General features: G+C 35.7%; 1 protein-coding gene across 2 annotated transcripts in view; it reads right to left on the reverse strand.

The window, feature by feature from the left end:
* Positions 1-27,099, reverse strand: part of GRIK2 (glutamate ionotropic receptor kainate type subunit 2) — a 772,190-nt gene that overhangs the window by 278,044 nt on the left and 467,047 nt on the right. For both annotated transcript variants that reach the window (XM_055433591.2, XM_088840933.1), the window contains exons 7-8: positions 9,432-9,575; positions 6,610-6,717 (exon numbers count right to left, since the gene is read on the reverse strand). In XM_055433591.2, the coding sequence (XP_055289566.1) occupies positions 6,610-6,717; positions 9,432-9,575 (252 nt within the window). The remainder of the gene's footprint in view (positions 1-6,609; positions 6,718-9,431; positions 9,576-27,099) is intronic.

A 27,099-nucleotide genomic window follows, 5' to 3' on the forward strand; every position in this document is an offset into this window, starting at 1 on the left:
TATTGCCATTAGTCATGTTTTTGTTCCATTTAAACTGGTCTTTCCAAAAATATAGCTGTCTCAGAGTACAAGATAAGTAAAGTCAAACCATTTCCAATGGTAAATCATATCCTAGTTACATATCCTTTAAAAAATCTATTAATTTTATTGTCAGTTATGAATAAATTTGTATATCCTCAATGTAGTGCCCAGGTGAAGGGTCTCCTGGTTATAATTATAGCAAAGGATGTGAAGGGATGTATATGGATTCTAAACATATTTTGAAAGTGAAATATGTAACATGATCTTTGAACAATGATTCAAGCTGGGAAAATAATTTATTATATTTTCCTTTTGTATTGTTATTAATCTCAATTGCTGTTGTTCAGTCGCTAAGTTGTGTCCAACTCTTTGCAACCCCATGGACTGCAGCATTCCAGGCTCCTCTGTCCTCTATTATCTCCTGGAATTTTGTCAAATTCACGTCTATTTAGTTGGTAGTGCTAGCTAACCATCTCATCCTCTGCTGCCCTCTTCTTTTGCCTTCAATCTTTCCCAGCAACAGGATCTTTTCCAATGAGTCAGCTCTTCATATCAGGTGGAGCCTCAGTTGCAACATCAGTCCTACCAATGAATATTCAGGGTTGATTTATTTAGGATTGACTGGTTTGATCTCTTTGCTATCAAAGGGACTCTCAAAGAGTCTTCATCACCCAATCCCAAAGCATCAATTCTTTAGCACTTAGCCTTCTTTATGGTCCAAGTTTCACATCCATTCAACACTACAGGAAAAACCATAGCTTTGACTATATGGAACTTTGGAGGCAAAGTGATGTCTTTGCTTTTTAATATACTATGTAGGTTTGTTATAGCTTTCCTTTGAAGAAGCAAGCATCTTTTAATTTCATGGCTGCAGTCACTGTTTGCAATGATTTTGGAGTTCAAGAAAATAAAATCACTGCTTCCACTTTTTCCCCTTCTATTTACCATGAAGTGATGGGATCAGATGCCATGATCAATACCAGGCTCTTAAAGAAAGAAATTGTCCTATCATTGCCTGAGATAAACAAAGTCATTTACTGTCTTATATCCTTAATCTTCCTCCTCTGTTTCAGAGAAATAACTGCCATGTCCCAAAGGCTTTTTTGGACGGATGTGCTTGGATGTGTATGCAGTATTCTTGACCTTTCTTATATCTGACCAGGTCCATCTGTGAATGACTACAGGAAGGAAGAAATTAGCACCTCCCCTCCGGAAGCTGGCCAGATCCAGCAAATGCTTGACTTTACCTCCTCCCCTTTTAATATAAAAGAAGTCTGATCTTACTCCTGGCTTTTTGAATAAAGACATTATTTCTTGCCCTAATTAAACCAATAATAATAATAATAATAGACGTGACTGCTTGTTTATGCAGTACCGGTGACCCTTCTTAGACCATGACTAACGGGTGGGTTCTTACCAAGGTCCCTGGCGAGACAAAGGAGAAGGAATTCACTTTGATCTATGATTCCTAGCTAAGTGGAACGCTGTATCCAGAGTAGCATTTTAACCCCAAGTTCAGTTCCATGAATATGTCCTACTTCTCTCTGTTTGTCAGAAGTATACCTGTTCCTTCCTCCACAGGAAGCTTCACAATCACAAATATCAGAAGTATGTATTATACTGCCATTAACTGGTTTAATCCTAAGATAAACATTTGAGAAAGCAATTCAAAATATATCTATTTAATGTACATACAAACAAGAGGTCTTTAACATATATGACTGTCCAATCCTTTCTTATAATTTAATGAATTCATTTATTATTGGCAGGTTTTCTTCACTAGAATATAACCATTGTAAAAAGGCATAACAGATGTTTATTGAATATTTGTTAGGAAATTAAATGAATAAATAAAGTCCAAGATGACAAGAATCAAAAAAGAGGCAGTAGCATGAGCAGATACGATTGAGGATAGTTAAAATTCCTAGCCTTATTCATATTAATGTAGTATTTTTAGGTTCTTTTAGAGACCACAATATCTCTTTCTTCAGCCAGTACAAGAGGGAAGTTCATTTCTGTCAGCTTTTTTTGAGATGGGGGATTGGGCATAGTGAGGTTGGGTGGAAGGATGAAGTTTATACACTTGTGATAGAACTGGAATTGTAATTTAAGTCTCCTGAATCACCATTTATTGAACCTTTAAAAATGTGAACTCTCTCAATTTAGGAACTCTGTCTTTTCATCTGTGAAATGGTAACTATACTATTTAGGAAAAGACAAAGGTAAAATCAACAAGACTTGTGAGCCTTCAGGAGGCAAATATTGCTATTACCCAAGTAGTTGGAGACACTGTGTTTTAAAAAGATTAAGAAACCTGTTTGTAAATAGCAAATGGTGGAATAAAGATTTGAGCCCAATTCTGTTTGAATTTAGTCCTTGATCTATTAATCAGTCTACTAAATTAAAAAATGAATATCTTTCACTGGTTTCTCTGGTGGCTCAGATGGTAAAGAATCTGCCTGCAATGAAGAAGACCTGGGTTCAATCCCTGGGCTGGGAAGATCCCCTGTAGAAGAATGGCTACCCACTCCAGTAGTCTTGCCTGAAGAATTCCATGTACAGAGGAGCCTTGCAGGCTACAGTCCATGGGCTCACAAGGAGTCAGACACAACTGAGCAATTTTCACTTTTAATTCCTACAATTTCAAAGTCAAGTCTGCCATAATGGCATTTCCAAAATATTTCCACTATTTGGAAAATAGTGACTAAACTAAAATACTGACTAAACTAAATCCCACTTCCCTCTTTTAGCTGATGACTTCATATACTAATTTTCAAAGGTTCTGAAACCGTTTGATGTGAACTCTTAGTTCCTTTTCCCTGTAGCTTAACTTCGTCTACTCTCAGGACATTATCTGTCTTCTCAGGAGATTTGTGCCAATTTCATTCTAAAGTAAATTTCCTTTTCTAATTTTTTTTTTTTCTACAGTGTTTGATTTCTAGCTCTATAACTAGCTCCTTCCACTTTTGCCATACAGGCACCACCATTATCCCTTAAGAACAGAGTCCCAATAGTCTGCTCTTCTTTAGACTAACACTGATGAAGGTTCAGTTAATACCGTCTGTCACTGTTTACTATAAATTATACTCTCAGAAGAGTTTCATGGCTTCATAGTAAAGTTATTTCAAACTATATCTTCCCAAGCAACCCACAGGACTCCAGGCTATTCTGTCTTTGAAATCACAATGTATACATTGTAAATATGATTGCAAATATCTTGACAAGATGTTCATGGTATGACAAAAACCAGCATTTTAGCTCTATTTCCCACTTCTACAGTATGAGAGTATGTGTATGTGTATATAATATGTGTGTACTGCAGATGCTGATTGCAGTCATGAAATTAAAAGACGCTTGCTCCTTGGAAGGAAAGTTATGACCAACCTAGATAGTATATTAAAAAGCAGAGACATTACTTTGCCAACCAAGGTCCGTCTAGTCAAGGCAATGGTTTTTCCCGTGGTCATGTATGGATGTGAGAGTTGGACTGTGAAGAAAGCTGATCACCGAAGAATCGATGCTTTTGAACTATGGTGTTGGAGAAGACTCTTGAGAGTCCCTTATACTGCAAGGAGATCCAACCAGTCCATTCTAAAGGAGATCAATCCTGGATGTTCATTGGAGGGACTGATGCTAAAGCTGAAACTGCAATACTTTGGCCACCTCATGCGACGAGTTGACTCACTGGAAAAGACTCTGATGCTGGGAAAGGTTGGGGGCGGGAGGAGAAGGGGACGACGGAGGATGAGATGGCTGGATGGCATCACCGACTCTGTGGACATGAGTTTGAGTGTACTCCAGGAGTTGGTGATGGACAGGGAGGCCTGGCGTGCTGTAATTAATGGGGTCGCAGAGAGTCGGACATGACTGAGCGACTGAACTGAGCTGAACTGAAATGATGGCTCATGCTCGTCGTATACAACTTTTTGTGACCCCGTACACTGTGGCCCTCCAGGCTCCTCTGTCCACGAGATTTACGAGGCAAGAATACTGGAGTGGGTTGCCATTCCCTTCTGAAGGGGATCTTCCCCACCCAGGGATCGAACTCAGGTCTCCTGTATTGCAGGCAGATTCTTTACCACTGGGCCACCTGGGAAGCCTTATGCAAATATATATATATATATAAAATAAAATATTCAGTTCAGTTCAGTTGCTCAGTCATGTCCAACTCTTAAATTATCAAGTGAATATATATGCATAGGTGTTCTCAGTCATATCTGACTGTTTGTGGCCCCATGGACTGTAGCCCATCAGGTTCCTCTGTCCATGGAATTTTCTGGGAAAGAATACTGGAGTGGGTTGCTATGCCCTCCTCCAGAGGATCTTCCCAACCCAGCAATCGAACTCAGGTCTTCCGCACCGCAGGCAGATTCCTTACCATTTGAACCACCAGGAATCCCAAGAACGCTGGTGTTGGTAGCCTATCCCTTCTCCAGGGGATCTTCCCAACCCAGGAATCGAACTGGGGTCTCCTGCATTGCAGGTGGATTCGTTACCAGCTGAGCAACCAGGGAAGACTGTGTACGTGTACATATATATATATGCTGCTGCTGCTGCTGCTGTGTCACTCCAGTCGTGTCCGACTCTGTGCGACCCCACAGACAGAAGCCCACCAGGCTTCCCCATCCCTGGGATTCTCCAGGCAAGAACACTGGAGTGGGTTGCCATTTCCTTCTCCAATGTGTGAAAGTGAAAAGTGAAAGTGAAGTCACTCAGTCGTGTCCGACCCTTAGCCATGGACTGCAGCCTACCAGGCTCCTCCATCCATGGGATTTTCTAGGCAAGAGTACTGGAGTGGCTTGCCATTGCCTTCTCCGACATATATATATATATGATCAAATGAAACATTATGTATGTCTTTCCTATATTGTTACATCTTTTTGAAATTACTCAATTTCTACTAATCTATAAATTCTCCAATATTCTAAGATAATTCTAAGAACCTTGTGTGCTGTGATATACTTAATTATACTCTTATCAGAAATATTCTTTTATTACTCTTTTGAGGTGTGAAACAGATATTCCATTGTATTTACTTACAAATGTGTATTACCTGCTCATTCTCTTGAGCCTCTTAAGGATAAGGACTATGTGTAATTAATTTATCAAATTTTCAAATTTCAGATAAGATCATGAAATATCAATGAAATGTCAAGGCAACATGTATAACTCACATTATTATACTCTGCTTACCAATAGGATAGATCATAACATATACCTGGTAATTATTACATTCAGGGTATTTCTATAATTCACATCGAAGCCTGAAGAAACCTCTAATATTCTCTTTGAGTCTAAGATAGGACTGGGTCTATGGTAGCATGAAGAGCATCACCATTTTTATGTTAATGTGTTGAAATATAAGCAGTGCTTGAGGCTCATCCTAGTGACCTGAGGACTTCCAAAGAATAAGGTAATAGCATTCCCAGTAAATACTGAGATTAGTCCATATGAGCTGACTGAACTTCACCATTAGCAATTCCAGCCTTGGGTATCAACTGATGTTCTCAGTCTAGGAAGCAAGGTAATTAGGAAGTGACAGTCTCACAAATATTTTAGTTACAGTTTATTATAAGATTCCTGATTTTGCATGGTCTTGACACAGGATACAACCAAACTCTCAATGAAAAGAGGTAATACTCATTAATTTTACTCATCAATTGGTGATGATATACTTCTTGCCTTGGTGACATTAAAAATATGTGTTTTCTCTCTCCTGCATCATTTAATCAACATTTATATATATTCTGTCTCATTTCAGACTAAAAGACCCCTTCTTTTGATTCAATTTCCTTCTTTAGTTTTCATCTATGAGTGATGGTCCATGTTCAATTGTTAGATGAAATATAACAATATATTTAAAGCAATATTATCTCAAAACTTTTTTTCTAAAGTTCTTATCAAAATATCTATTTTAATTTGTAGCTTTCAATAAATCCATCAAAAATATCTAAATGCATATATTAAAAATATAAGCGAACTTCTATTAAAATGTTCTAAAAGTAGCACCCAAACTTTGTACATCACCTCATTTGAATAAATAAAATCAAGGAAGACAGAGTCAATGTAATGTGTAGCATTCATGTTCATACCTAATTTACTTGTACATATTAATTCAGACATTTCTCTTGAATATGACCCAGCAGTGGAAACATGCTTTAGTATTTAATCGTTTTATATGGTCTGCTCTAAGTGGGAAAGTCTATGCAGGCACATGTGATTATAAGCTACATATACAAAGACTCATATTACACCAAATATCTTCTAATTATATTTTATAGCTAATTAGAATTATATTAATATTATCAGTATACCTTACATTAAATTAAGATCACAGACATTATATGGAGAGAATCAGAAAAACTTGATGAGAAAATAAAAACATAAAATATCTTAAAAGACATCTTTATCCTTGAGTTCTAATTGCCAATTATTATGTCCAACATAATGAATTGAGAACAAATTTCTTAGAGTTACTCAATAAATTTAAAAGTCAATGAAATGTGACTACAACAGGAAATATTTATTTCCTTTATTAGGATATATTTATTTAATAATTAAAGTAAATAAACTGAATGTTTCAAGTACCTTTTCCAGGCCTTCTTCCTTGAGGCTGATCACATCCAAATCAAAATCTGTTCGCAAACCATTGGTTTTGTTGAAAGTTATTCTGCCTGTGAGGCCTTCCCAATGTGCCTATGGGGAAAACAAACAAACAAAAACCATAGATTATTAAATATGTAAAGGATAAGAAGATAAGCTTTTTTTTGTACAAGGAAAAGAAACACTATCTTTGTTACTTCTCATAAATTTACATTGTTGTCCATTTTTAATATTTAACATTTTATTCTCTTCTGAACTTTGAAGGATGTCTTTTCCAAATATGCTATCCAAGTCTCAGGAAAAATTTCATTTTAATACTGTATTTGCCAGGTATAACCTTCCTTTTTGAGAAATTTGTGGCCTATGTTTTAAACAGCAAAGCTCTTTCAGCAAAGTGAGAAGTTGAAATAGTAAATATCTCACTGGGGATTACAACTAGAAATACTATTATAAAATACCATTCCTAACATAAAACTAATACAAAATAAATATTATTTTACAATTAAAGAAAATGAATCTAGGAAACACTTTGTTATATTACTTCAATCATACACTTTATACTTAGAATAATTAACATTGCTTTATTTTACCCTGTGTGATACTGGGAGAAATGTATCTAAATTACTTTACATCAATGTACACTTCCTATAGGAGCATCTCTTCAGGTAGAAAGAGGTGAGAATATAATAATATAGATACACAATGGATTATCCCTCAAGAGTGAGCAAATATCTAGGTTTTTTAATACAAAATGATTTTTCATTCTGCTGGCTATATAGCCCAAATTAGATGTTATGTATGTCATTTGCAAATAGCTTGGAAAAATAGTTACATGTGAAAATTTTAAATATTCTAACACACTCACAATTATGTTTGAATATATACTGAGACTCAGGTAAAACCCAGTAGATAAACGGTAACATTTCAATAAATATTACAAATGGATATAATTATTACTACATTTCTTAGGCTCCCTGTGTTTCTTGGATACTTATATGTAGAAATTCTAAAACAATTTTAGGCTAATAAATTATAAGTAAATTTTTTAAAAAATTATAATACATATCTCAGTGCATATTGTAAAATGTCTTCCTTGAGGTTATCATGTGTCAACAGGTGTCCAGTAAGGAAGGAAAACATTTTTTAACAATTTTTTCCAAAGAAAATAATTGTGGGCAGTGAACAAAAATCTATAGTAGTATAAAAATAAGAAATGGGATCAAGAAGAAAGTAGAGTGCCGAATAGTAAAAGAAATCTGGGTTAAAGACAGCACAGGGAATACACATCAATGAAACTGTGCAACTAATAAAACCAATCACAAATTAAATTCTGAACTTTCCAGCAACCAAACAAAGAAGAAAATATGATGAAAATACAAGACACAAAACCCATAATTTAAGACACATCAATTGCCTAGGAGAAATTCAGCTTTTCCTGGTACTGAAACCTGACAGAAAACTCTCTTTTTGGTCTTCATAAGAGAGACCCTATGTGATTTAGTGGACAAGATCCTCAATAACACCCTATAATGAATAGAATAGCGAATTACAGTTTCTTACAAGACTGTTTGACACGTCTCAATTGTCAAGTGCTTCATTCAGAAAAAGCTCTTCTTCAACTAGCCAAACCAATGTGCTATGTTAGCAATCCTCTGAGACTTAGTTTTATACCAGAAGTAAATGCAGAATGTAGAGTAATAAGAGAACAATATGCTGTTACAAGAATATCATTACACCTAGCTCAGAGTTCAGTAATAATTAGACAAGGAACTCACGAATATTCTTTACCAAGGTCCTGATGATTCTTAATTATGATTCTGTTTGCACTTTTATTTTCATGATAAATAATTTATTCTATGATGAGCTGTTGATTTCCTTTAAGCAATAAATGAAAAATCTTATATATGGTAATAAAAGCTGTGACTTTTCATAGTGAAGATTAAATATTCATAGTTAACCTTTCATATAAAAACTCATAAATCAAATGTACTTTAAGAATAAATAAAAAACTTCTGCTGTATCAAATAGAAAATATTTTTAGCTGACAAAGGTATTTCCTTCATGAGAAAATGAATAGGAAGAATACGTGTGTGAAGTAAATGTGTGAGTTTGCATGTTTGTGCATGATATTTAAGAATTCTCCCTTTTATCCTTACTATGAGCATACTTGGTCTTAAACTATAATAGACGTAATTAGAAATGATACATTGCCATAAAAATGGTTGTACTATGCAACATGAAGCAAACTTTGCACTTTTATGACTCTATATGTTCTGTTTTATGTTAATGCTAATACAATTAAAATAACTAGATGTTATACTTAGCAACCATAGCTCTAAAAAGTAATTCTTGAAAATGTACAAATAGAGTGTAATTTAGTGTAGTGCAAAGGGCATTCAAGTGAAAAATTCATTGCATATTTTGTGACTTACATTATAAATATTCTTTAAAAATCTATTTTTCCACATAAATGAAAAGTAACACAATCGGATATGACTGAGCAACACAACAACAACATACATAAAGATTCCGAAAGGTGAGGGGCAAAAATGGCATAAATCATATATCACTGATTCTCATCTGTTCACACAATCATAGACATTTTGTAGAAATTCATTTATTTATCATGTAATTTTCCCCTTTCTTCCATATTATTTAGTAAAACTGCTAATTTTGCTTGTATGGGAAAAAGAAGAAAGCTTAATTTAAAAGATACAATAAAAGATTACCTGTGAAGGAAACTGCAATAATCTCAATTCATTCAACTTGAGGACAAGTGAGACAGAGCAGAGGTACTTCTGACTCACCTCTTTAATTAGGCTCATGAAGCGGGTCCCAAAGCGCCAGGGTTTGTGTCGATTGCACTGTAAGGAGCTGACTGTCATCTGGGGAAACTGTTGGACACCCACAGACACCACGTGCACAGCATCATACATGAGAGCAGCATCAGTCTTAAAATGAGAGAAAAGGAAAAGTGGCGTCAGTACAACATGGGAAACCCATGATAGGAGGTTTGTAAGTAGAGATAAAGAACCAGTGAGAGAAATAAATACCCAGTTTTTCTTCATGTAAGGGAGAAAACAATATTTCCACATGCTATGGTTCTCTTAAAGAAGCTACTGTGATCAAATCCCTTCATGGGCTCCATTAGCACATCTGACCTACCCTCCCTTTCCTGAAGTGATAACATGATTTCATATCATCCCACTATCTCTGCTTACATAGGAAATGTGTGCAGACATGCATTATTTCATTCTTTGTCCTACCCTTTGTCTCTAGCTTACTCTGTTCCTCTGTACACATGTATGTGTGCGCACAAATACACAAGGAATACAAATATGAACATTTTAATAGTTCCTTAAATTACATATTGTGGATAAAAGTAAATGAGTAAATAATTTCCTTTCATAGAAAGAAACAAGAGATTTGAAGAGATTTACCTAAAAAGCTTAAAGATAAACCCTAATTTTTCCTGCAATTCAGCTTTTCAAAAGATTCAGTCTCAGAAATGATGATACAGTTTTGAATCTCAATACATGTGTTAATCTCTTTTCAAGAAACTAAGCTTAATCCCCTGTACTGTTTTCTTTTCCCAAAATTTCCATATGAATAAAAGTTCATTTTGGCTTCTCAAGCAAAATGAATATGAATTCTACTGTGTTTGCACCTGCTCAAATGACTGGCCACTTTAGAGGTGAATGATATAAAATAAAATGTTTATAAGTCATAACAAACCAGAGACTCAGTAACTGTCAAGTGCTGTGTTAAATGGACCCTCACATTGTGTTTGACGGATCTGTGCCAGGCTCACTACCTACAGAAGAGGGCCACACTGACAATGAGGGTAGCAATGAACTTTGGGCCATCTGCTTGGCATGCTTTGGAATAAAAGCATATATTTCCTCTTCTCATTCACACAATTAGTGAGCTGTGAAATGAATTCCAAAATGAATAGGAACCCTGTAGATTATAGCATTTGCCACAATACAATACGAAATGAGTACACACAGTAGCTTTCATGCAAATGGATCCTCAGAAACTTAACCACATAAAATGGAAGGCAGCTAAAGAGCCCAATGCAATGACAGAACATAATAATAATACCATTTTATAGTTCATAAATCTTTGGGGAATATAGCTCAGATTCATAACCTTTGTTTGGTAAATACCAGCTGACTACTTTCGCACACTGACGGCTGCAGAGTGAAAACTAGAGGAGCCGTGTTGATACAGGCACATATCATGAGCCTGAGGATCAGGCTGATATTTATCTTTGGCCTGAGTTAACACTCAGAGGACATATCTCATACACCACACTGGTGGTTATAAAAAAAGTTAACAAGATGTGAAAGACATGTTTGATTTTAAAATAAAATGAATTTTTTAAAAGTCACTATCAACAAACGTATAGAGATATGAACACTTTAAGAGACTACCAGAGAGAAGATAAAGGGCAATTTTGCAAGTTGCACATTAAGGGAATTTTTTAAATATCCATGTTCTTTTTAGCCCAGTAACTTCTCTTTCTGGAATTTGCCCTGAGAAAATAAAAGATAAGAACAAAATCTACACACAGTATTTGTTTTAATAAATAACAAAGAGTATAAGTCAATGTTCAAAATAAGGGAACAGAAAATCACAATGATACTTTATATAAACATTAAAAACCATGTTTAAAAAAATCATTTAGATGAGAAACTGCATGTGATATAAAGCAAAGTGTAAAAACAGATTATACAGAACTGTATTTCCAGCATTTGTGTACTTAACATATATGCTATTTAACATATTTCTCACAATAATAATTTAACAAAATACTGATATTGTTTCCATTTTACAAATGATGAAACCAAGGCTGAGAGATGTTATGTAACTAACAAAGCCATACAACTAAGAAGTGGAGAGGCCCAGATTCAAACAGCATCATTGGTCATAGAAAGTATTCTTAATCATCATAGTGGGCATATTATCTGAATAACAATAAAAAAATTAAAGTGAAGAAAATACACTAAAATGATACTACTGATTACCCTTGGGAGACAGCAGTGAGTAAAATTTGTATTTTTCTCCTTTTTATTTTTTACATTTTTTTTTTTTTTAAAGATGGAGGTTTACTAAATACCATTGCAATTATTCCCAAGATGAAATTTTGTCATAAAATAGCTAAAAGAACGTAATCTATGATATTCCTACTATCCTGCCAGGACTTACTGCCTTATATGATCTAATGTGACCTATATGAAAATTGCAGAATAGTATCATGAGGAACGCTGGGCTGGAAGAAGCACAAGCTGGAGTCAAGATTGCTGGGAGAAATATCAATAACCTCAGATATGCAGATGACACTACCCTTATGGCAGAAAGTGAAGAGGAACTCAAAAGCCTCTTGATGAAAGTGAAAGAGGAGAGTGAAAAGGTTGGTTTGAAGCTCAACATTCAGAAAACAAAGATCATGGCATCTGGTCCCATCACTTCATGGGAAATAGATGGAAAAACAGTGGAAACAGTGTCAGACTTTGTTTTTTTGGGCTCCAAAATCACTGCAGATGCTGATTGCAGCCATGAAATTAAAAGACGCTTGCTCCTTGGAAGGAAAGTTATGACCAACCTTGATAGTATATTAAAAAGCAGAGACATTACTTTGCCAACCAAGGTCCGTCTAGTCAAGGCAATGGTTTTTCCCGTGGTCATGTATGGTTGTGAGAGTTGGACTGTGAAGAAGGCTGATTGCCGAAGAATCGATGCTTTTGAACTGTGGTGTTGGAGAAGACTCTTGAGAGTCCCTTATACTGCAAGGAGATCCAACCAGTCCATTCTAAAGGAGATCAATCCTGGATGTTCATTGGAGGGACTGATGCTAAAGCTGAAACTGCAATACTTTGGCCACCTCATGCAACGAGTTGACTCACTGGAAAAGACTCTGATGCTGGGAAAGGTTGGGGGCGGGAGGAGAAGGGGACGACGGAGAATGAGATGGCTGGATGGCATCACCGACTCTGTGGACATGAGTTTGAGTGTACTCCGGGAGTTGGTGATGGACAGGGAGGCCTGGCGTGCTGTGATTCATGGGGTCGCGGAGAGTCGGACACGACTGAGCGACTGAACTGAACTGAACTGAACCTTATCTATTAATGACAATACTAGGAAAGAATTTAACCTAATTAAAAATTTGAAAATGATTTTTGGTACATAATTTCAGCTTCTGGATCAGAGTATATACTAGATGACAATAAAAACATTTAAGATCTGTGATTTTAAATGTAATTGCAAAAGGGAAACAATATTTATTAAGCTATAAGGTAAAGATAAATATTAGAGAAAAATTATAGTCAAAAAGCTGCTGTTTAAATAGCTTCTTGAATTTCCAGTTTAAAGTATGTTGATTTATTATAAAGTAATAAACAGAACTTCTGAAACTACTCTTTATGATATTTTCATCTGCTTAGGGTGCTTTTTTCATCCTACTTTTAAGCTAGTTGCTTTATGTGATAATATGGAATTTTTTTCCATTTAGACTTGATATCCTGCCAGACTTAACTTTACTATCTTCTTCATAAAACTGTACATATGTAAATTCTTTCAACTTTGAAAAAATTTGAGAAAGCTCCAGCTTATCAAAAATGTTTTCCTTATTTTCACAGGAATGCGCCTTAACATTAGTAATGTTCATTCAGTATTTACTTTGTGTGAGGCACTTGCCCTAAATCATTTCCTTTAATTCTTATAACCATCATGCAGTTGGAAATTCACTGATGAATTTAATCCCTGTATAAAATAGGAAGTTAACATAGAGGACAGTTAAACAACTGGTCTGAAAATCACAGCATGTAGAGATGGAGCTGGATTGAATCTAAAAATACTACCCAGAGTTTACATCCTTCTCTCTAGTTTTTGTTCAGTGTTCAACTTTTAATAAAGGAAAACAATTTAAAGTTTCAAAATATATGAAATATCAATAAGCACATGAATACATTAATATATATGATTTTTTATAAACAGTAAATATTTACATAATGAAAATGCACTATAAAGTAAGGAAAATAGATTGTGGAGAATTGGTAAACATAAATTCACTAAAAATAAATACATTGATGTATGAGATTGAGTCAATAATAGAGTAGTTAGAAGGTTAGTATTAACCAGGAACAAGGTTGTGAAAGAAGTAGATTTATTCTGTACAGTTGCTGCTCAGTAGATTTCCACAAGGCAAAGGTCCAAGAGTATCTTTTAAGATCAGGCTGAAGAGGCATCTCTACTTCTAACTCTAAACTGTAGAGTTTTACTGAGCTGTTCTGGCTAAGTCTTCCACTCTCTCATATTGACTCTATAACCCCTTGCCTTGACTCTTCTCTAGAGGGAAAATACAAGGAAAGATGGGAGGAGTAGAAGAGAAGAGGAAAAAAATGGAGGAGATACATGGGTTCATTACTTTGTCAATATTTTAATAATATTACTACTAACAAGCACATTGCACACTTACTATATTCCCCACAACTGTGTCAATTTCTTCACATGTATTTTGCATAGACCCTATATTTTAGTTGATACTACTTTTATCAGAGAAGAGAAAACTGAAGTTTAGCAAGTTTGAAGTAATCCTCTCAAGGTCTCACCACCTTGAGAAAACAAGACTCAGCCAAAACTTAGCTCTTAGAATGACCCTCCAAACTATCATAACAAGATTGGCAGAAATAAGACTCAGACAACAGATTTTAAAAACAAGATTCAGACACAGTCTAATTCTTAAAACCACTGTCCTAACTACCATAACCAATTACCTCCCTTAAACTAAATTCCCACTGAAACTATGACAGGCAATGGAAGGGAAAGTGACAGCAGTGGATCTCACATTTCTGGAGATTCTGCTGAACACCAGGAAATTATGTCCCATAGAGCATATCTCTGAGCTGAGATTCAAACAAAAGTTTATCTGTCTTCCAGGTCAATATTTTTTCCCTTACACATCATAGCTACCTCTAAAAAAACTTCAGCTACATAACATAAATGTGAATTAACCAAATCAATTAAAATAGAGTATGTGTACAACTTGGTTATTAAAATCCATAATTTTAATATGGATTTAATATGGGGTTTCCCTGGTGGCTCAGAGGTTAAAGCGTCTGCATGGAATGCAGGAGACTTGGGTTTGATCCCTGGTTTGGGAAGATCCCCTGGAGAAGGAAATGGCAACCCACTCCAGTACTCTTGCCTGGAAAATTCCATGGAGGGAGGAGCCTGGTAGGCTACAGTTCATGGGGTCGCAAAGAGCTGGACACGACTGAGCGACTTCACCACGACAACCTGGTTACTAAAATCCATAGGAGGGGGTTAGAAAAAGTAGCTATTTAGATCCTTTACTGCAAAGACAAAAGCTAGGCAGAGAAAAAATAAAACAGCAAGAAAGACAAAACAATTTATCCTATTTTCTGTCTTTCAAGCATAATTACTTATATATGAATAGATCATACTTATTGTGTGGAAAGTTAGAATATCTGTTCACCCTGGGAATATAGCCCAGAAGGAAGTGCAGTCTATGTAGGTACAGTCAGATCCAAGTGCAGCCCTCCCTATTTTACTGCTAGGTCAAGCATCTATCAACAGCTATACGAGCCCCCTTGAGACCCTATCCCAGATTAGACTGGAATTGGAACCTTTTCTTTCCAAAATAAGTTAGCTAACCTACAAAGCATGTCCATCAGCCAGAAACTTGTTTTGCAAACCTTTAAAACTATGCAATATAGTCCTACACATTTCAGTAAAACAACAGTGATCTTTTTAAATGGATGGCTTGAAAAGATCACAAGTGCCTTCTCATATATTATAAATATGCATTAACCATCTCCTAACTTATTGCTGGGTTTATCTTATACCCAGTCTAATTACTTTTAGGCATGGAGTGTGTAACGGGGATGCAGGTGGAAGAGTGACGAATGCTAATTTCTATGGCTGAGCTATTGCCACAGAAATTGGTTTAGTCACCCCATGCTTTTTTCATCTATTTCAAGTAGCCTCATGTCTGATGAGACTGTAAAGCATTGAAGGAACAGTGAAATGTACGTATGCTTACATTTCTTTTATGCTTGGAAAAAGTCCACTGCATATTTTTAAATAATTGAAAACTCAGAGAGATGAGATGCTCTCAAAATGATAAGAATTACTATTGCTAAATACTTTTGATTTAGGATATGTTATTCAAACATTTCAAATAATAAAAACAGGAATATTAATGGATTCTGTGAAAAGCTAAAATATTTCTATGTACTTAAATTTCATTTACAGAAGAATCTGGTACTAAGTGCTAATTACCAAGCATGTCCATGGGAAGTGCATGTTATATCAGTTTCTGATCACTATAATTATCATCATTAAACATTTTCTTTATAAAGTTCTGGGATAGATGTTCTAGAGTTGTAAAAAATTAAAACAAAGCTTTTATTTGCATGAGGGATGAAGTAATTAGTTAGAAATGAGGAGTTTTGAACTACACAGGATCATAGAAGCAAACATCACTGCATTAAATCTCTTCAATACACTAAAGACTTCTCTTCACAAAAGCTATCAAAGGTATTTACCTTTCTTCCCAATAGGGAGGCAGCCTTTTGGAATGCTCTATTCCCTAGGATATAATGCTTTGGGGGCATCCTGTTGAGTTTTGCCTGGGAGCAGTTGTAAAATAGCATTTTCCAATTTATTTTCTCTGTTATTCCAGCGGATTTACATTTATGACAGTGTCTTTCTGCTTAAGCATTTTTTTACATAGTTGGGCTATTGATCTGGGCTCCAAACACACCCAATATTGTATTTAATAATTTACATTTAAATGTAACTAAAGAGTGATGTGATACATGATATATATAAAGTATATATATGTATTAGTTACATATATAATATGTGACTAATCTTAAGAGTCGGAGAAGGCAATGGCAAGCCACTCCAGTACTCTTGCCTAGAAAATCCCATGGATGGAGGAGCCTGGTAGGCTACAGTCCGTGGGGTCGCTAAGGGTCGGACACGACTGAGCGGCTTCACTTTCACTTTTCACTTTCACACATTGGAGAAGGAAATGGCAACCCACTTCAGTGTTCTTGCCTGGAGAATCCCAGGGACGGGGGACCCTGGTGGGCTTCTGTCTCTGGGGTCACACAGAGTCGGACACGACTGAAGTGACGCAGCAGCAGCAGCAATCTTAAGAGTATCGCCATATCTTGATTGTAGTGATGCTTAAATGAGTGTATACTTAGGTCAAAACCTATCAAGTTGTACGGCTTAAATATGGCAACTATATTACATCAATTTTACTCTAATACAGCTATTAAAAAACTGATCATGAATTTTTCTGGGAAGATTGTTCATAGATTTCATTTTATTCTATAGATATCTAGAATTCTTACAAATGAAGCATCACTGATCTGTATCTTCTTTCCTTCTTGACCATTCTACTTTTAATAAAGTTCTTTACACTTTTTCACATTTTATCTTCCTTTCTAGACACAAACATCTTTTGTATAATAATCACATCTCTCTTCATAAAACCGTGCACAGTATTCCATATACTGCTTTGCCCACGCTTTATTACTATGGGCATGTATAAAAGCATTTTTCAATAAGTTGATGATTCAACCCAAAAGTTCATTTACACCATAAAAGAATAGGCATTAGGAAGCTCTGAATAACAATCACACTTTGCCATCTAGCTAGAATGTATTCCCTCCCAGAGGTACAGCGAACCAAATCTGCCAGCAGCTCAAATCTGGGAGGAATGTGAGTATAGCCTCTGTCCTGTTTCTTAAATGAATATATAGTAGCAGCTTCATGAACACATTTATCTTTCCATTAAATAAGTGCAGGCAGGTCCCCTTTGAGATCTGAATGCTAGCTGGCAGGTGGCAGATCTATTCTGGAACTCCTGCCTCTCAGATTTTGCTCATTTCTGAATTCCCATCTGCAGTATGGTGCACAGCACAGAGAGCAGCCTGGTTGGTCTAATACATGGAGTTTAAGTTTATGAATCCTGGCTATTTCATTGACTTGATCTTTTATCTAAAACAAATAATAAAAATATACTTAAATCCCCATTTGCCTTGTTTCCTCATTTTATAATTGGAAATGAAAATTGATGATCTGCCATATCTGTCCATTGTTGGGAAAAAAGTCACTTTTATAAACCAGATAGTTCCAAGAGAAAAACAGTTACAAATATTGATTCTTCTATTAGAAGATGTGTCTATTAAGGGTGGTGGAGAAGGGACTAGATTCTGACCTCTGGAGCTCCCTCGCACAATCAGCACAAGCCTAAATGGAACAGAGAATCAGCCACCCCTCTGAGCAAGGGTGAGGGTCACACATGGAAGGCAGGCTGGTGTTCGCTCATTCAGCTGGCACACTGCAGCCAGCGCTCTGCCCGGCACAGAGCAGGTGCACAGTGGCTGGTAACGGAACCGAGGGATGGAAGAAGAAATGCCCTCAGACCCAGTCGGGAGCCAATTGTCAGAGACAATTCTCCCAGTTACATTGCAGCTGCCATTATGCTTACTGTGTTGCCGGCTCTTTGTACTGCTCTGAAACGGAGTTCTTTACCAGCAGCTGCCTGGACTACACAGACGGCATGGGATAATACATTAAAGCAGTTTGCACAATCCCTGGCTCGCGGTGCATAGGCAGGTGTTAGATGATGATGATGACGATCGCCAGAAGAGCGGTAATCTCATCAAGATGGATCCTATCCAAAACAAGGAGCCGGTTTAGAAAGCAGAATGTTTCAACCCTTTTGCACCCACTGTTAGCTGAAATGAGGGAACAGGCCTTGTGCTGTTCAAGAGAGCAGATCAAGTTCTGGAGGGAGAAGGAGCAGGAAGGAAATTAACACACAACAACAACGTGATCCCTATAAAATGTGGTATGTACACAATGCCACAATTCAGTGCTCAAAAAAAAAAAAAGTTCCTGAACACACACAATATCTGACAAGTCTAGAATTTAAATATGTGGTAAAATATTACAGCATCTTGAATTTTGTCGCTAATTAAAGGACTGCTGTTGGACAGATAATTACCCACCAGCAACGTGAACCTGGACAAATCTGCCTTGCAGTTTTTTCTAGTCTTCAGTTTCTTCATCTGTAAAACGAGGGGCAGGAACCAGGTGAATTTTCAGGTGCCCTGTAGTTTACATTTGCACTCCTAGAAAAACTCATCTTTCATTTTGATTTTATATTGGCCTTTATAATGCAAACATAATCCTCATTTATCCATCTCCTCCCTATAATTCTTTATGCTTTGTGTACTTTTTCAATAAATTTTAATACCAACATTTCACACACATATATAAATAAGGGAAGTCAAAGTTAACTTTTCTTTAGTCATGTGTCTGTGTTCAACTCTACCCATTTCCTTCCTGATCCAACAAAATCTGCCAATACTTGTATTCTAGTTTCTTTGTTGTTTCGACTTTGCTGTTAAAACTTCTCAGGCACATTAAACCCACCTTGGTTTCCTGATACTTTGCAGAGAAAAACTAAAGCCCTTTCTGTTATTCAAAGTTATTTACTAAACTATCCCAGGATTTTATCATGTTTGATTCCTCTTCACAGTTAGGATATGGATAGATATGCCTGTTTTTCATGTTTTTTAACTAACCAGAATGATGCCTGTATTGCAGATTAGTTGAAAAAAAGGAGATTCCAGAAACTGCATGGTAAAAGACCTTTAAAAGGAATATGGATTTTTGTAGTTACCTGTATGGCATTCGGTACCCATGAGGGCTAAAAAGGAATAACAGCTTAAAGGAAATATAAAGAAAAGAGAAGAAGGGAAAAGAATAGAATGAGTTCAGTATTACAGTCAAATTGATGAGTTAGGAAGAAAGTTCAAGTTCAGCAAAGCTTTGAAGATTAAGAAAAGGAAACATTATTGGACGATAGTGCTGCTGGGATTCAGGGGAAAAAAAAAAAGGTCTGGTCTAGGATTAATGCAATGAGTAATTAATGGTTCTGTTTGTTTGGTGTTCCTGTAAATTTGGTAATTTAAATAAGTGTCTATGCTTCCTCAAACCAATACTCTCTCTCTTAGGCTTAAAAGCTATCCAAAAAAACTGTGGCAGCAATTTCACCTATTTTGAATAGGCAATCTAAGTGTTAATTTTGAGAGTAAGAGTTTTCGTTGGCTCTTTATGTTTCCATCATAAAATTTTCTATTATACAGTTTCAATCTTGCAAGAACTCTTGCTGGATGCAGTTTCTTTAATAACAGTCAACAATATAATTTTACAAAACAGCATTATTTCTCTGTAAGCCTTTATATCTTTATAAGGTATGAAATTCATTCCATGGAATTTTAACATTAGAATTCCGAAAGCTTTAGATGACGATTTTGCATTCTTTTCAAGAATTATATATATTCATCTCAAATATTTTCTATATAAATTTCTTTCTTTCCTACACACATCTTTAAAATGCACCATTTCCCAAGCAGAAAATCCTATTTGTTTTTACTGCCACACTCTCTAAAGTACTTTAAACATTTATATACAAATTCCAAGACATTTAGATGTTTTTCAAATACCATGTAGAGAAACTTCATTTTTTTAAATATAAATGATTAAGGAACAGCTGTGAAGCAGGCTAGAAAATGCCAACAGGTTTTCAATTAAAAGTTTCATTTAACTAATGTAATTATTCTTACCTAATTAAATTTTTCCACTAAGATCAGTCCATTGAGATATCTCATTCTCTTTTAAAATGTTCCACGAAGCTCTTACTAGAGACCATGAACCATACTGTATTGATGGGATTCTTAATGAACTCTCTAGCAACAATGCACTGGCCTTAATAATTTAGGTCCTGTTAAATCGTGTCTGCTTCTTTACTACATTTGGAACTGCTATTGATCTAGAGAAGAGTCAATATCAAGGGGAAGTATTCTCTGCACTTCCAGCATATGTCCAGTACATCCAATTATCCTGATATTTGGAGCTCAAATTAGCTTCTTACATTAAAAAAATTATATTCCTCAATATTGTTTATATTTACTTTTCTCAATGTAATGAATTAAAATTGATTTTATGCTGTTAACAGCCTGATTCTTTCTGAGATCCAAGAATATGCAAACCAAAAATATACCAGAAATTTGAGTTCATGTAAATACTAGTTCCAAATGCCTACAAAAATTGAGAACCTGATACTTTGTATATTATTTATCCAAACCAAAAATTAAATGATAGCTAAGATCTATTTTAAGCATGATTTGAAGAATATAGTTGAAGTTTATATAATGTGTGTATGTTAGTCGCTCAACCGTGTCTGACTGTTCGCGACCCCATGGACTGTAGACCCCCAGGCTCCTCAGTACATGGAATTCTCCAGGCAAGAATACTGGAATGGGTACTAATTTGCTTCTCCAGGGGATCTTCCTGACCCAGAGACTGAACTTGGGTCTCCTGCATTGCAGGTAAATTCTTTACTATCTGAGTCACCAGGGAAGCCCTTGATACAATTTCTGAATAAATAAAATGATATCCAAATAAATCATACCAATATGTGTCCAAAACAACTTTGTGCTCTTCTTGGGAGTCTAGCTTTTTATATTGTGCTCTGTATATAAAATTGTAATAGTAACTTCTCATAGGGGCTTCCCTGGTGGCTCAGTGGTAAAATCTCATAGAAATGTGAAAAAAAGTAAAGTTTCACAGAAATTTAATGGGACTTACAGCACGAGTTGACTCACTGGAAAAGACTCTGATGCTGGGAAAGGTTGGGGGCGGGAGGAGAAGGGGACGACAGAGAATGAGATGGCTGGATGGCATCACTGACTCTGTGGACATGAGTTTGAGTGAGCTCCGGGAGTTGGTGATGGACAGGGAGGCCTGGCATGCTGTGATTCATGGGGTCGGACACGACTGAGCGACTGAACTGAACAGCTTTAGCTTTGTAATGTATTAGTCCCTATTGGAAATCACGCAATCTTTCTTAGCTTCATTTTTTTCATCTTTAAAATAAGTAGAATAATGATGTATCTCACCTTATAAGGATCAAATTAGATAAATTTAGAAAAGTGAGAACTATAAAGATTTTAAATGTGTCATAATTACAGAATGAGGTAAGTGAGAATCTCGAGAATGTTAACACTAGTAATATCGATTCAGATTAGGATTCAGTCTTTGAGGGAAAAAATAATAATTGATCTGTACATTCACATTTCAGTGTACCTTAGATCTTAACATGAAGATTTCCTGTCTCTTCACTACTTTAAATAGCCTGGTTGATTCCTACTTTGAAAATGCATTGATTTAACTAATTATTGTTTTATTGCCAAGAGGAAATGTCTTTGCTTGCCCACTCTTGGGTCTCATGAATATCCCTTTTCCCATATGAGCATATGCTTTTGCAATTATCTTTTTTTATTTAATTTGTATTTATGTGATTTATAGTTTGATTCACTCATTCAACATTTATAAATATTATTGTGTTATTAACATCGAACACAATTATGAGTTTGGGTATTAAGACTGAGAGGTCAATTATTTAGACAAACAAATCAACATTCTTAACATACTGCCCCATGATGCGTAAAGGAGAGGTATCTGATTTTGTCTGGAGCAATGCCTACCTATTGATATGTTAGAAAGTAGGTACTGTATGAAATATTTTTCTATTAGCACTTACAGCTTCAACAAACAAAAGGAGTGGGGAAAAGCGTAGAAAGCAGAAGTTGGAAAGGGTAGTAGGATCAAGGGAAAAAGTCAAACCAGAATTCTCACTAGTTTGTTTTGTTTTTTTAAGATTATTTGTTGTTGTTAAGTCACTATGTTGTGTCTGACTCTTGTGACCCTATGGACTGTAGCCCGCCAGGTAATCTGTCCATAGGATTTCCCAGGAAAGAATACTGGAGTTGGTTTCTTTCTCCAGGAGATCTTCCCAACCCAGGGATTGAACCCACATCTTCTGCACTGCAGGCAGATTCCTTACCCCTGAGCCATTGAGAAGTCCTTTTCAAGATTATACTTTGTTCATATCCTGAGATTCCTAACATCTCCTTTCAAGACAATTAAAATATGCTTGTTCTTTAATGAAATAGATATTAAAGCGTTCTCCTGAAGTTGAGTCTTTATATATCAGTTCATCTTATAACTGATCCAAACAGGAAATTAAAAGAATAGAGCATGGAACTCGGAAGACCAAGAATATTATTTTATTAAAATAATGTAACTATGTTCATGGGATTCTATTGTTATGCATTCTCAGCATCTCTTCCTATTACAGCAGAATATTTTTCCTCTCCCAGTTATTCCCTGACCCAGTCTCCTAGCTCTATGCACTATAGGCCTTATTGATAACTACCACTGCTTCAGGCACAGCCAAGTTAAATCCAGGCCTTTTGAGGGAGCCACCGGGAAAGAAACACAGTCCTTCTCCTAAAGCTCTGTACCTGTGTATATGAAGTTTCATGGTGCCTCTGCAGCCTCTGTCTGAGAACGGAACCAATACAAATGAAAAAGGAGGAGAGTGATGGAGATTAGCTTATTTATGACTTTATGACCTGGAACCAACTGTATTCAACTGTATCTGAGGACAGATTATCCTGTACTTATGAGCGAGAGATTAAACATGCTTTCCTTTTGCTATTAACTAATTTTTAGGGAATTTTAGGCAATTAGAATCGAAAGAATCTTGAATAATGAAGGTCTAGGCTTTGGTTTCCTCAAGGCAAAATGTGATTACTACTTCTATCCACAGAGCTGGGATATAAATTTAGAAAAATAGGAAGATATATGCAAAAGAGGCCATATGTAATATTACAGATGCAAATACTAGAAAATGTAATAATCACATTAAATAAATTCACCAAATGTATAATTACTATCTTCTATTAATAATTTTTAATTCTTTGTAGAGAAAAATTTAATATTGTAGGAAATTTGAGGGTAACTACTAAGATATCTACAGTATTGAGAATTGGTTACACTAATAAAAACACAAAATGGAGCAACTGTAAGATGTATACACTCTGCCTGCCAAAATTTGTCTCAGTCAACATTAGTCAACATTACCGTTCCTACTGTGAATTATATAGGTTCAGGGACAATCAGAATGTGAACTGAAGCAAAAAACTTTAATGGTACACTGCTGAGAACATTATTAAGAAAGAAATCATAGAGGACTCTGAAACCAAATGTAAACTAACCCTCTGCAATGCCCTTTTAGTCAGTAGGTTAATAGACTGACATCAAAATTGGAAATGACCGATTAAACTGTATCAGTTAACTCTTGACATTTATACTTTTGAGTTTTATACTTGATGAAACAAATTATAAATCACAAACCCGGACATAAAAAACTTTCATTACAACCTTTTTCTGTGTATGCTGAATCCTTTGCCATTCAGGAAATTAATTCAAAGTAGACAAAGAGCAAGAGGCAAAGGTGATACCACTTTACTCAGAAGAGAAGACAATTTGATAAACTTCACCTGATGGATTTTACAACTGAATAATTACAGCCAAAGTAAGACTAGAGGGTGAGAGGCAGAAACTCAGAGGAAAACCAGAAGGAACAACATTTCCACAGAGAAATTACCAGCAAAAGGATGGTACAAATGTCTTAAAAGGCATAAAAAATAATCATCTGAAGAAACAAAAAGAAATTTAAGAAGTGATGAGGCAGTAAAAAAAGAATAGCCTGAGCATTCTGAAAATGAAAGAGCTTAAAATGGTTTTCCTTCCTAGTTGAAAAAGAAATTTGATAAATTTGTGAGGAAAAAATTTAAATAAAAAGACATTTCATATTTAACTTTATCCTTGACCTTAGGTCATTTATAGGAGTTCTATAAAGCATGCATTGACTCAAAACTCACTGATGGCATCTGAGTAAGTACAGTGAGCCTGAGTGCAAGACTGTTAACCACTGAGTAGGCTCCTAAGTTTCCAGAGTTCATAGCATCGAATAAGATTTCTTCTGCTCCTTCGCATTCCTACCCTGAGTCCCTTCACTCCTCTCTTCCCCAAATGTATATTCTTCAGGGCCTTCTCTTTCCTTTACAAGCCACCTAATGAATACTCACAGATACTTTGAATGAATACCCACAGATACTTTGAATGAATACCCACAGATATTTTGAAGGGAAAATTACTGCAATTATAAATATAATTCTATGTTAAATGTTGAACAGAATTTGACAGACTTTTTTATAATTAGGTATTTGCAACTACTTTTGTTCTCAAGGAAACCAGTACAAAGGTATTATGCATATCTATCATGCAAAACAGAAGAATAAAGTTTACTTTTATTTCTTTATTCTTTGAAATTAGGTGAATCACAAGGACTATCCTTGACCAGAATGTAAAAGAGAGAAGTTTACTATAGATATGAAAAAACTGGGTAATAAGCATATCTGTTATGACATTGCCATATTATGTCGATTTTCAATATATCCCATGAACCATGTTTGCTTTTTAAGTTAGACAGTAAATACTTCACAAAGAAGTTATTTAATTACTTTCTACAACTCCTACCATATGGCAATGTGTAGGCACTTTTTTGGAGAAGGAAATGGCGACCCACTCCAGTATTCTTGCTTGGAAAATCTCATGGACAGAGGAGCCTGGCGGGCTACAGTCCATGGGGTCACAAAGAGTCAGACGTGACTTAGTGACTAAACAACAGGCACTTTTCAGATATGATTTAACTTAATTTTCTTTAACAATCTAATGGCGTGGATAAAAGATTCTGAAGAGTTGAGGCTTAAATCATCCAGTAAAGGGCACACTTGAGAGATTCTGATTTTCTGAAGCCATGATACATTATGACAACATCAACTGTGGCTATTTATAGCAGCGGCTAGAGAACACAAGTTAACATCTATTTTCGAGACTAGCTCCACTCCTCTTAAGCTAACACAGTGTGCTCTATGAAACAAAGATCACTGAAAAGATAGCTTTTATCCAAAGCTTTTCATCATTGAAAAGTCAGCTTTCATTTCTTGATGACATGAAGTTATTTTTTTCAATCCAGAGGTGAGAAAGAGTCAGTAAAATTTCTAGATAAGAAAAATCACAATTTCCTCATGAGACATAGGTGCATAATGATGTGCTAGTACCTATGGTTGAGTGCTAGAAAAAACAGGTAATACTATTCCAGAAAACAATCTGGAAATCAATGTCAAGCACAAACTGGGACATTACAATTTCCCTTTGGAAATTTTACTCCATTGAAACAACAATACAAGATCACACAGATATATATACAAATACATGCATAAAACACAGTTTATACATTTTTTTAAATATAGCAGCCTGAATTTCAAGGCTAAGAAATTAATGTTATATAACTGAATATTGTAAAACTATTAAATTATTGTCTAGAGATATATGTATTGACATTTAAGTATAGATGTTAAAATTTAGATATCCATGCTATACAATAATATATTCCTCTTGTAATGGATTATAGTAGTATAGCCTTACATTCAGTAAAAAAATTTAGAGTCTGCCATCCACGCTCCAAACTTTGAGGTAATTATTCTCAATACCATTGATGTATAAATACAAACCCACATAGATATTGCATTTATCTTTATTGTTTTAATCAAAAGTGGAATAGTCTCAAGTTGCTTTAAAAAGAAAAGAAAAAAAAAAAAAAACTAAGACTATACCCTTCCAAGTTAGTGTTAGGTTCTACCTTATCATTTTTAGCTACTGAATGAATTTCAATTATGGATACTCTTAAGATATAAATTGTTTGCTGCTGCTGCTGCTAAGTCACTTCAGTAGTGTCCCCATAGACTGTGAAACCCCATAGACGGCAACCCATCAGTCTCCCCCATCCCTGGGATTCTCCAGGCAAGAACACTGGAATGGGTTGCCATTTCCTTCTCCAATGCTTAAAAGTGAAAAGTGAAAGTGAAAGTGAAAATGAAGTCGCTCAGTCGTGTCTGACTCTTAGTGACCCCATGGACTGCAGCCTACCAGGCTCCTCCATCCATGGATAAACAAAATATAGGTTATACACCTCATAAAGCACAATTGTACTCATGCATGATACTGGATAATTATGTGTTGTGCCTATAAACAGCAGAATTTTAGGCATATTTTACTTTATTGTACCTTGCAGATACCGTGCTTTTTATACACTGGAGGTTTGCAGTGACCTCGCTGGGAGAAATATCAATAACCTCAGATATGCAGATGACACCACCCTTATGGCAGAAAGTGAAGAAGAACTCAAAGGCCTCTTGATGAAAGTGAAAGAGGAGAGTGAAAGTTTGGCTTGAAGCTCAACATTCAGAAAACAAAGATCATGGCATCTGGTCCAATTACTTCATGGGAAATAGATGGGGAAACAGTGGAAACAGTGTCAGACTTTATTTTGGGGGCTCCAAAATCACCGCAGATGGTGATTGCAGCCATGAAATTAAAAGACGCTTACTCCTTGGAAGGAAAGTTATGACCAACCTAGATAGCATATTAAAAAGCAGAGACATTACT

Source organism: Moschus berezovskii, chromosome 10, assembly GCF_049115385.1.
Source record: "Moschus berezovskii isolate FMDL1 chromosome 10, NW_MosBer_1.0, whole genome shotgun sequence".
Taxonomy (NCBI): Eukaryota; Metazoa; Chordata; class Mammalia; order Artiodactyla; family Moschidae; genus Moschus; species Moschus berezovskii.